Below are 13,220 nucleotides of genomic sequence, written 5' to 3' on the forward strand. Positions count from 1 at the left end.
CCAAATCTTTCAAAATTCAAACCTAACATACACCAAAACATTTTATATGTTGGATATAATTTTTGTTATGTGCCCATGGCAGTATAATTCACGAAACCCTGTATCATACATGTGACAAATAAACTCAATAATAATTGTAAATCAAACGTTTATTTATTATAAATCAATAGCTAGTTAAGCAAGGGCAAAGAACAAGTATATAAATAAATAAAGCAAAAAGACAAAAAATTAATAATAAATTGGCGCCCAATGTGGGGCTTATACATAAAACAAAATTATTTCTAACTAAACAAATAAATTATTCTTGATGATTCTATTACGTAATATAAGATATTATTATTTTTACTAGACTAAGAATAATAAGTAAAAGAAAAATGTTGTATATGCTAAGAAAGAATCCTGAACAAACAGATAAAAGTAGGGAGTATAATAAGAAACATGGTAGGCGATCACGTTCTAAACCAAATACCGGGAGAGAAATAATAGAGACAGTAGATGAAATGAATGTAGACTCTGAAAGTTTAGGAATGGGAGATAATGTAAGTAGGGACCCGTCACCAAACAAAATAGCAGAAAGTTTAGTTGATAAGTTATCCGAAACTAATGATCCAGTAATGCGTTATGTTAATCGAAATGAGTCGAAAACAAGATGAGATTCGTGAAGAGGTAGCAAAGATTGGACAAAGACAGGAGGAGGCGTTCAAACGGCAGGTAGAAATGATTAGGGTAATTCGTGAAGAACAAATTAAATTCGTCCAAGAACAAACAAAAGACGTTCAGGAATTTGAAAATCGTATGGAAAACTGGAAACACGAGTCGGAAGAGAAACAAGAAATTTTTCAAAATTCGGTTCACCAACAATTTGGATACAAAGAACAGACGGACGAAAAATTTTTAAAAATGCATGAAGTTTTTGAAAGAAATAGAGGAAAAAAGCGATAAAAAGGATGAACGAGTGATAGATACAATTAAGGTAGTTGCCGATACACATACCAAAGACATTACAGGAGTTTATGACAAACTAGATAGACAAAAAGGAGAGGTCAAAAAATTAAGTCAAGAAGTAGAGGAAATAAAGGAAATACCGTCATGTTGTAAAAGGGACGAGTTAGTAGTAACATGTATAGGCGGAGAAAATATGGAAAATACGGTACCTAAATTCAATGGTCGACACAAAATTCTGAAAGAATTAATTACGAAATTGGGAAACTATGTTAAAAGATTACAAGATAGAAAAGGAAATTCACCCTGTATAAGTTTTAAAGAAATAGTAGATTAGCGATGGAGGGAAATGCAAGTCGTTGGTGGCAAGTAATAAAAGGTGAAGTTAATAATATTGAGGAGTTAGAATATAAGTTGTTGGAGACATTTTGGAACCGTGACATACAGAATGGCATTCGGAGGCGTATGATGAACAATGAAAAATATAGACCCGGTGGAAACGAGTAGATCAGAATATTGTATTATTGATCGAGTTCTTTTGATGCAGATTATAACCCCAAAATTAGACGAAGAAGATATTGTCATTATACTTTGTGAGCACTTTGATAAAAATATTCAAGATGCAAGACGGGAACAAAATGTAGTCACTATCAAAGATTTCGAGAAGCTACTTGATCGCGAAGATATCGATGAGAGACAATCAAAATTTAAACTAAATCGTGAATTTCAACACAACAATGGCAATCGCTATAGAAAAAGAAATGTTGACATAATTCAACACTATCGGCCACACAATAACAACCAGTATGAAAATCATAATTTTAAAAGTCAGACAACAGAAAACAATTATAGGATGTCTAATCAAAATCCAAACGGTGGTTATCAAAATCATAAAAACTGGTGTGATAATTATTCACAAAACAAGAATCCCGGATATTTAAGAAGACCACAAGATAAAGAATATCCTACCAAAGAACAGGAACAACATTGTCGCGTTATCCAATTTAAAGGCGAACATGATAAAGAACGGTGGAGGTCACGTGGTTTAGAAGACAGTAACATAGTTTGACAAGAGACATCGTCAAACATAAATACAATTTTCCAAAAAACTAACTCACGTTAAGGACTGCATCATAAAAAAATTACATCACTTAGAAAATACAAAGAGAGAAGTACTGAAGTTCAACAAAGCATTAATCTTTAAAGAAACATGTTTGGAAGATTTTGTTCATTACCAAAAAGGTAGGGCTGGGCTGGAAGGTGTTAAATACAGTACACAATGATACAAAAAGATGGAAAACAAAGTGTTTTAAATATATTTGTATATGTTATCTTTGTTTGGAACCTATAAACAAATTTGAAACACCCAATTACAGTTAAAAGAAACAACCTTTTTATTCTAAACAATTAAGCCTAATAACTTTTTAGATTACAAAGCAATACCTATCATGAGAGTAGACATGCTGATATCCCTGAAAACTACGATTTGAAGATATCTTTTTCAATGAAGACATCTGAAAACAATAATACAAATTGAGTTATTATTGCATTTATGACATTATGAACATTTTAAATCGTTGTATTACAATACAATTATAACATGGAGTTGTCAAAATGTTAAATGCACTCTCCTTAAGATGGTAAAACATAATAAAAGTACAGAATCATTGACAAGTCAAGAAACACAATACAAATTGAAGAGTTACTTAAAGCTAGTTGGGTGTCAAAACCATAATCGGAAATTTAATGTCACAGTTATAACACAAACACAAGAGCCACCATGACATTATACATAGCACAACCTTGTGTTGTAACTCACTGCTAAAACACAATAGATATGCAAGTTAATTCTTCACAAGTTAGCATAAAGTATTTGAAGAATTTTAAAGAGATTCCTGTTATTTATATCTGTATATAAAGACAACAAAGTTAGTCATACAATAAAATACAACCTCTTTGTTCTTGATTTGTTTTACACTCCATATGAATAAATAAAATGATTCCTTACTACACATCTAATCTTATGTAACAAACATCTACGTGCTCACATAATTAAATTCTTCATTTTTTAAGTTATATTTTTCTTGATTAATTAAAAGTTTTGCTTATTATCTTTGGATGATTACAGAAAATGCTTACACATATTTTGTTTCGTTGAATTCTATTGCATGTTTGGCTTTGAAACTGTGTTCTCCTATGGCCAATTTTTCCGTATAAAAACGTTTGAAAGAAGATATTATGAAATTGAAGAGAGTTGACAAGCCTTTACTAAAGAAGCCATGCTGATCATAACTGATTGTTGGTTAGTTAAGCTTCAGCCAATCATGATAAAGCTCCAACCCTTTCAATGATATTTACAGATGAATGCTTATTATGGACAGTTTTAGTTTGACACCTTTTGTCTGAAGATGGCTCATCACAACAAAGTCAAAAAATATTTCCAGAATTTTATTGTGTAAGCTATGTTTCAATACAGTGTGAACCAGAAACCTTAAATATTGGTTATGACATTGGCCGAGTAAACTTAAGAACTATCATAGTCATATAATTTGCCTTTCCAGCCTCCTCATTCCCCAACAAAAACTTATAAACCACCTCAAATACTTAGTTAAATATTCACAACTGATGATGGATGATTTGAAGGAATAACAGGATAACGAAAATTCTCTATTTTAAATGATACAATAAAAGGAAACACAACATTTTGAGGACTGAAATCTGTTCTTATGGGGCCTTCACTTAATTAGGTAATGCCCCAGAGGGGGAGGGGGGATTTTCAGCAGCGTTACTCACCATTACTAAGGAGTGGAAAGAAGTTTATTGTGGAAGTAGAGCAACGACCAGTTTTGTAAGATACCAGTTGTAAAGAATATATTAATAAAAATAAAAGGCAGGATGTTGAGCCTTCACCACATCATACAGACTAGAATAGAGTACAAAAGAATATATTTATTGCTTTGACAATATATATTACATTGTATCGCAATAGTGAATAATACCAATTTTTTACAGTATTTATCTTAGAAACTAAATCTATTCACTCGACTTTCTATACAGCTGCACGCGGGTACACATTCATACACATACAAAAAAACAAAAATCAAAATTTGTGGGATCAACCTCCAGGATTGTAACACCGCTGCGAATATCAATCCCAACTGTGTTTCTTGAACTCGCCAACTGAGTAAAAATCACAGGACTCCAGGTTGTGTTTTAATTTGGTTTTAAATTTTTTTTGGATTTGTTTCTAAATTTAGTGTTTCAGGGAGACTGTTAACGAATTTGATCCCAGCTTGAGAAGGGAGGCATTCAAATGCTGCTGTTCTATACTGTCGGGCTCGAAAACACTCCCGAGCTCTTGTCCCGTATCTTTGTATATCACTGCCCTGTGTCAATATACACTGAAATCGACAGTAAAATGAAGTCTCTAAAATATACAAGCTGGGTAGAGTTAGCAAGTTGACTTCTGCTGCTCAAGTATGAGTGGAGCCACTGGTGTGCTGTCCCCCGTACACCACAGCCTTCCAGCTTGTGTAGCAATATACCATGATTAACAGTATCAAATGCTTATGATGAGAGATCAAGAAAGACACTGAGTGTTCTTATATGAGTCTCAAAGCCTTCCACAATAAAATCTACAAGTTGTATGATTGCTCAAAAATTTGAGTTTCCTGGTCTGAAACCAAATTGTTGATCAGACAAAAGTTTGTTTTTCAAGAAAATTAAGAAGTCTGTCCAGGAACAGTTTTTCAAACATTTTGGTAAAAATGGGTAAAATTGAAAATGGTCGATAGTTATCCGCTATTTTTGGATCGCCTTTTTTTAAAACAGGTACGACTTGTACCAATTGGAGTGAGGATGGGAAGGTGCCAGTTTCGAAAGTAACATTTATAGATTTATATATTTCTAAAGATTATAGATATGAATGGACAACACAAAACTCACACACTTCCATCACCTGAAAATGTAAACTTAACACCATTACTACTCACGCCAACCAACAGTTTAGAAATGTCCAAGATTATTAGCTCATTAAAAACAAAAACGTCAGCTGGGTATGATGAAATATCATCAAAGATAGTTGAGTTATGTGAAGACGAACTAATACAACCCTTAGTTAATATTACTAATAAATCATTTCAATCTGGAATCTTCCCGTCTGCATTAAAGTTAGGTAAAGTTTACCTTAAATTTAAGCAAGGCTGCACAACACAAGCACTAAACTACAGACCAATTTCTCTTATCTAAACCTTTTCTAAAGTGATTGAAAAAGTAGTGTTAACTAGACTTATTGAACATCTGGTGACCTATTCTTTATTAACACCTGACCAACATGGCTTCTTAGCTGGAAAATTAACCTTGATTAGTCTTACGGAGTTCATAATAGACCAACTTGAAGAAGGCGATACATGTACAGCTATTTTACTAGACTACAGTAAGGCTTTCGATTGCCTCTCTCATAAACAACTCCTTGAGAAACTGTCAACACTTGGCATACAAGGTTCTTTAAAAACATGGTTCACCAGCTACCTGACAAGACGAAGCCAAGTGGTTCAAATAAATCACACAAGCAGAGGGAGTATAAAAAAGATTAGATCAGTACCTAAATTATCTCACGCTGAGTCCCACAGGGATTAGAATTGGGTCCAGTTTTATTCATCCTCTTCACAAATGACTTTCCTAACTATATACAAGACTACAGTAAAGGACTTATGTATGCTGATGACACAGTTGTATTGCTAGGGGAAAAATTACCAAAAGATCTCGAAGTAAACGCATTTATAGCACGCAACATGGCCATTCAATATTGCCATAGAAATGAATTGGTTGTCAATGAAAGAAAAACAAAACAGTTAGAACTAGGAAAACACAAAGAGGATACAGGGAGGCTTTGAATTAGAAGAAGTCACTTCCACTAAATACTTAGGTATAACCATAGATGATGACCTCTCATGGACTCCACACATTGATTCTTGTGTGCAAAAAAATCAGCACAGCACTGTATGTAATACGGCAAGTGAAGTGAAAAGCATAGGTGACTTAAGTTACAGCAAAAGTTGCCTACTATGCGCTGCTTGAGACACACCTCCAATATGGAATCATCGTATGGGGAGGCACCACAACAGGAAACATACAAAGATTACTTGTTCTACAAAAATGAGCTATAAGAATTCTGGGAAGTCTTCATTACAGGGAAACGTGCAGGGATTCCTTCAAACAACTTAGAATACTAACTGTTGTAAATTTATACATCCTAGAAGCTGTGATGCATGTTCACATCAAAGTACCAGAGGCAGCAAGGACCTATGCACAAATGCATCGATATAACAAAATACATGCATCTGATTACTGCCTGCCTCGCCATAGGTTCACAGCAACTGAAAAGAGTCCAAGCTATGCTGGCGCCAAGATGTGGAACGCACTTCCTGAAGACTTGAAAATGACGGACCGGAAACACTTCAGATAAACTCTCAAGAACTGGCTACTGGATCGACCATTTTACTCGCTAAACAAATTCTATGGAAGGAGGACCTAAAACCAACAAGACAACTAGACCTAAACCTTTATTTGTTGACGCAATTACTAAACTTAAAGTTTATGTAAATAAAGATGAATTGACTTGACTATGATTTTAGTCAATGGACTTAAAATGTGCTGATCACATTGTTTTATAAGCCACATTGATATGCCATTTATGTCATTGAAAGTTTTAGTTGAGAAACTTAAAAAGTCCCACTTCATCCTCACACACAGAGGAGCCACCATAGATGAAGCAGGGGTATGTGTGGTGACTGTATCCAGTTCTAATTCACAATCAGCATCAAGAGAACTAGCCACTGAGGAGAAGAATTTATTAAATTGCAAAGCTATTGCATTTGTATTGGTTAATTTTATCACATCAGCATCAAGCTATTTTTATAACTCTAGGTGTCATTTTCCTTGTTCATAAAAAAACTCACCAAAACTTTTGTACCAAACTTTTTCTCTTCCCATTTTAAACACCATAAATAACTATATTAACACTTGCCCTAACTACACGTATGCATTTACACAGTCAGTAATTACACAATCACGATTAATTACTTACAGTAAACACAACAAACCATTTACAAAATATCAGGTCAATCAAAAAAGTAAAAATTAGGTTACAGCATAATTTTATTATATCAGATATAACAACAGAATTGTACACAAACAGAAATAGAATCAGCTGATTACATGGAACAACTAATTAAATACTAACATATGATTGTATATAGGAACTGAAAATAAATAAACAAAAAAATAAACTGCAGTCTAGTGGTAACAAAGGAAACTACTTGAAAATGTTTCTTATGCATTCCATTAGATCGCATATGTTATTCTGGCAAGAGATTATTCATCACAAAATGTGATTGTGAAAACTGTTTAGTACCATTGCGCTTCCCGCATGGCTATCGGGATCACCAAAGGTGGCATGTAGTGTGCTCCCGAATTCGTTGTGGAAATACTAGTCAAAGGGTTAACCTAGAACTGTCCAGTCACTGTACGTCCAGCATGAACAAATTCACACTAATTAATGGTGGAGATATAAAAAAAACAATCAAGATTGCCTTGAGTTATGCTTTGGACTTCCTCAATTTTTAGTCATTCCCCGGCCCTTTCTACCCACTGCTGACTTTATTTACGAGTTTTGGGATCGTAATCAAATATCCAGGTCTCTACTCCAGTGACTGCATAACTCTTCCAATCTCTGCCTTCACTCTGAATGTGGTACAACAAATTCTCGCAGATTGACATTCGCATATGCTTCTGTTCATGGTTAAGAAGTCTTTACATTATCTTAACACAAATCTTTTAAGTTTTTGAGTAACATTTTACAAACAGTTTCTTAGTTAACTCATCAGACAACGTATGAATGATTAGTTGTTAATCAGACGTGATCGAAAGTATGTACAAAAAATATTATAATAAAAAATAAATATAAATTGTACAAAAAAAAGCTATACGAATCATAACTGGCTCTAATCCGCGTGATCACTGTCGACCTCTTTTTAGGCAATTAAACATTTTAACTGTTGTAAATTTGTATATATTTGATGTATTAATGGTAATAAAGAAAAATCTGCATCTTTATACACAAAGAAATGCCATACACTCTCATAATACACGAAACCAAGAAAGAATTGAGCTGCCTAGATTAAGACTTTCAAAATCAATGAATTACCATAAAAACATGGGAATAAGGCTTTTCAATAAGTTACCAGTTTCTTGGAAAAATTTAAACCATCGTAAATTTTCAGAGAGATTACATGAATGGCTTGTAAATAATCCACTATACAACCTAGAAGAATATTTTAAATTTAATTTTAACACTTAGTCTAGATTGTGTATAGGCTAGTGAGTACTATTGCTTAATAGGATTGTTTTTAAAACACTATTGTGACAAATTAGTCAACTAATAGTTTCTAGTATTGACGATGTCTATTGCTTGTTATGTGACTTGCCGAAAGATAAATAAATGTCTTTAATTGTCTTTAATTATGCAGACTGTCAACAATTGCTCTAACTTACGAAAGGTTAGGCCAGCTACTTCATGTTAATTATAATTTACCAATGCGTAGCCCTCCTTAAACCGCTTCAACAATTCAAAACATATGTTGGCCTCTATATGCCACCCACAAATTTCTGAGACTGTTTTTAAAAGATTTAACTAAAAATTGGATATCACATATTGTAAATCACTCATTTTCAAAACACTAATAAAAACATTACTTTAAGAAACGGGTACAATACATAAACCAAATTTGCTATCAACTTCAAACTTTGACTAAAAGAAAATCCTCTCTTACCAGATATATGAAAAGGACTGATGCAGTGTGGCCTGTTTCTGAGTTATAACTAAAACACTCCCAGAACTTAACTGCTATACTTCATGTATATCAAAATCTTAGGTACTGAGATTATAGAAGAAAATTAAGGGAATAAGCTGAATATATAACATTAAACCATTATTAGATGTCTTGTGAAAGCCAAACCAAAATTGTTAAATGTTACTCAGGATTCGAAAGACATGTTTACAGTATGACAAGTTCTTGTAAAATTGAATACATAGGAGAGACAGAGAGTGAGTGCCCCCTCAGAAGGATGGATAGGGGAATGCCAACATTTTCCAGTAAACCTTTCTTCAAGACTATTGTGAGGCAATGGAAGCCATTGCTAGATTCCAAACGGATTGAGTAAGGGACTCTCAGCCCTCGCAAGAAGGGTTGTCCATGGATTTTAGGGAAACCAAGAATCTGTTACAGGATCTCCGTGGTGAGAGGAACCTGAATGTATCTAGTCAGACTGCTGATGAGCAGATTCTTCAGATTAAAATTTAGCACCCAAAAGTCTATCATGAACGTAGTCTACCAGAATCATCCAGGAAGTAAGTAATGATGGGGTTTTCTATATGCTGTTAGATCACGTGAAAACTAGATACTCCTTCAAGACTATTTGAAGTGAGCAAACAAATTCCTCGCTTAAAAAGAGATTTGGCCCAATGGATTTTGAAATCTCACTGTAATCTTGATGAGTACACAGGTGAATCTAGGACAGAGAGAGAAACTGGTGTAGGAATTGAAGGGAAACATGTTGGTATGGGTTTTTTTATCTTCTTATAGGTAAGTGCCCCTTTTTATTCCAAGCAAAAGTTACAGCCATTATAAGAGAGCGTAAGTGTTAATTTTAGAATTGGAGTAAAAAAAATCCGTATTTTCATATGTGCTCCTATAAGCTTTGTTGTCCTTTACAGAATTGAAATCAAAGATTGTTTGAGCAGACTTAACAAACTCAGTGTGTTTTTAGTTCCAGGTCATGCTGAAATTTAAGGTAATGCTGATAAACTGATACATAATACTTGATAAATAATAAATAATACTAAATACATCAACAAAGTTAATAAAATCTCATCTATTCTATTGGGATATCCAAGAGCTATAGATTTCAGGTATTTAATCCTCAAAAAAAAATTAAATCAATATAATGTATCGATAACTATACTTATCTTCATAAAACAATAAAACAACTACTCTGTTTAGCGTATTCTAACCATGTTATATTTTATTGATCAGTAATCTCTAGAGTGATGTTTTTCATCCGCCGCCATCAGAGTGGGGCAGCATATGATACCGCAGCCCATGCTGATGGCTGGAGACATTAATATCAGCCCATTCAACTAGTTCCTTTTACAAGGTTTATAAAAAGTTTTCAGACATTCAGACTTAATTATTGTATGTAGGCTAATATAGTCTCAATATCTTCATATTTACTTTTTAAGCATGTTCCTTTTGAAAAATGACAAACAATATGAAGTGATTTAAGTAAATATCTACTAAACGGTATAAAAACCAAGTCTGCTGATCATACTTTGCCCGAAAACTTTCCTCGAAGCTTGAAAAACCTAAATAGGTTATTACCAAACCACTATTACGACATATCTCTTTCACAAATCCCTAGCTCCCTCCCGATTGGATACACACCAGATTTATGTAAAGTGTGTTGTGCGCCCAATGAGATACACGTTACTTTGCATTTTATTATTGTATTTTTATTGTTTGCCTGTCTTGTTGGTTTGTTAAATTTGTTCCCACGCTTAAATAAATACCTCAGACTATCGTGTACACAGTCAGGCACACGATTACTTAACTTTTATCATAAATTATTTTTTTTTAGGTACCCCTTGGGGTGCATGGTGAAAAATTGAAAAAAACATAATGAAATAGGCTAATTGTTTTTGTGCAAAATTGCGAAGCCTACATACATTTCTCCTTATACTAAGACATTTGACAGAAAAAAAAAAGATTACAGTTTTTACGATTATTATGAACATACATTAAAAATGTTGTGCTAACTCCTTATGTCATGGAGCCATGCTTTAAAATGTGAAACAATATATTGTTATTAAAAAGATTTTCTGATTTCATTTTGTAGAACCGATTTTATAAAGGTATGTTTTGATACAATAAAATATTCTTTAGTTCCTTCTGATTAAAGTTATATATAGTATACTGTATGGTTTGTTTTCAACATTTTTTTACGGTTTTCTAAAATTTTAACAAAACACTGTCAAAATCACTGTATTATTCTAGTTATTTAACCCATTGGCCTTGTATCACGGAACGGTTCCGTGACAGCTAGCCTGGGCTCAAAATTTATATCACGGAACCGTTCCGTAACAAGTACAGCACTAAATAATTTATTTTTTACTCCTTTATCAACCAAATGTTAGGTAAGTATAAATTAGACTAATATTGTTGTAACACATAAGAAAAACTGCAATACTACAATTAATTGAAATTTAAATGAATAATATGTTACTATAAGTATATTAGTGTACTACAAGAGAAAAAAATCTATATTCTTGGAATTTCAGTATTTAGAAAAAAACATTTATTATGACAATCTATGCATATATATATATATATATATATATATATATATATATATATATATATATAAATACATTAAATTGTATAAATGGCAATAGCCTTATTTAATTTCAATAAAGATTGAATCACAAAAAGTACTTGCTCCGCCGGGAGTCGAACCCGGATCTCTCACTTGCCGGGTGAATGTGCTACCATTACACCACAGAGCGCTTACTTTTTCCGATTCAATTATTTTGTATTTGGCCGTATCTGTCACATATGCGTTTAAATAAGCAAACTAACATATGATCGGAAGACCAAATACCTGTCAAACGACTTTTATTTACATTAAATTGTATAAATGGCAATAGCCTTATTTAATTTCAATAAAGATTGAATCACAAAAAGTACTTGCTCCGCCGGGAGTCGAACCGGATCTCTCACTTGCCGGGTGAATGTGCTACCATTACACCACAGAGCGCTTACTTTTTCTGACTCAATTATTTTGTATTTGGCCGTGTCTGTCACATATGCGTTTAAATAAGCAACTAACATATAATCGGAAGACCAAAAACCAAATACGGGTTCGACTCCCGGCGGAGCAAGTACTTTTTGTGATTCAATCTTTATTGAAATTAAATAAGGCTATTGCCATTTATACAATTTAATATAAATAAAAGTCATTTGACAGGTATTTGGTCTTCCGATCATATGTTAGTTTGCTTATTTAAACGCATATGTGACAGATACAGCCAAATACAAAATAATTGAATCAGAAAAAGTAAGCGCTCTGTTTTATATATATATATATATATATACACATATTCTAGTATTGCTAGGTAGAGAAATACATTTCAAATAAAATAAAAGCAACAATGGGGAATTTTATTTTATATTATTTGAGTAAAAAAATTTTTTTTTTATTTAAAAAATTCCAAAACTTTTTTGGTTTGTACAGCATTATTATTTTTAAATTATGACCAAATATATCACTATCTATTTATTATTAAAGCCCATTTCATGTTAATCCAAAAAGATATAAAATATAACCAAATAACTTGAAAAATAAATTTTTTATAAACATATAACAAAACTCTTACGTTTTTAGCATTTTTAATATGATAACTCCAGTTGAGCTGATAGTAAAAATATGTATAAGCCAATGCGTTAACTGTCAATACCAGGGACTCTCAATATTATCAATTAACTTAATCCTACACTACAAAATGTATGAGGATAACTTCACTTACTTTACAGTTTCAAATAGAATTAATATCAACTACTCCTGATAGCCTATACAAAATACAATTATTGTGTTAATGCTAGGCCTATCGTTACGCTACCGAATCACCAAGTATACTTAACTAATTTCATAACCTTATCAACCAACATTTAACTAACATTAGGTTTGTCTCTTTTATCTCTTCTTGTGAGCTTGGTATATTTATACCATAGAGCCACATATTTCAATTTAACTGTACATCATTTATATGTATATACTTGTAATTTGCGCTCTTTATTTTTACGTCTGTTACAAATATTATGATGTGTACAATCAATTTCAATCTGAACTGGGAAATTATCGCTCTCACATGAATCCAACTAACTGCACTTTCCAAGATGGTATAGAATTAAACAAAAGTAACGTTACAAATACCAGATCAAGTGCATTTAATTTTCAAATACGTTTAGTGACAAGGTGTGAGTACCTTGGTTTATTTTAATACATTTATTGTTACTTATGATGTTAAAAATCTGTCTACCTCTAGAATAAAATGTTGCACAACCCCAAATAATATGATGAATATTCAATTCTCCTAAAACCAAGGTCAAGTTACTATCACCCTAAATGATTGTGTAATCATTCCAAATGTGCGGGTTGATATT

General features: G+C 32.7%; 1 protein-coding gene across 4 annotated transcripts in view; it reads right to left on the minus strand.

The window, feature by feature from the left end:
- LOC124359256 (S-formylglutathione hydrolase) overlaps positions 1-13,220 on the minus strand; it is a 37,628-nt gene extending 24,408 nt beyond the window's left edge. The window contains exons 1-2 of one of the 4 annotated variants that reach the window (XM_046811853.1): positions 13,097-13,220; positions 2,386-2,456 (exon numbers count right to left, since the gene is read on the minus strand). In XM_046811853.1, the coding sequence (XP_046667809.1) occupies positions 2,386-2,456 (71 nt within the window). In that variant the 5' untranslated portion in view covers positions 13,097-13,220. Of the gene's footprint in view, positions 1-2,385; positions 2,457-12,583; positions 12,938-13,096 lie in introns of those variants that run through there. The other 3 variants (XM_046811851.1, XM_046811854.1, XM_046811852.1) reach the window with 3 other exon arrangements.

This window comes from Homalodisca vitripennis, chromosome 4 (genome assembly GCF_021130785.1).
Source record: "Homalodisca vitripennis isolate AUS2020 chromosome 4, UT_GWSS_2.1, whole genome shotgun sequence".
Taxonomy (NCBI): Eukaryota; Metazoa; Arthropoda; class Insecta; order Hemiptera; family Cicadellidae; genus Homalodisca; species Homalodisca vitripennis.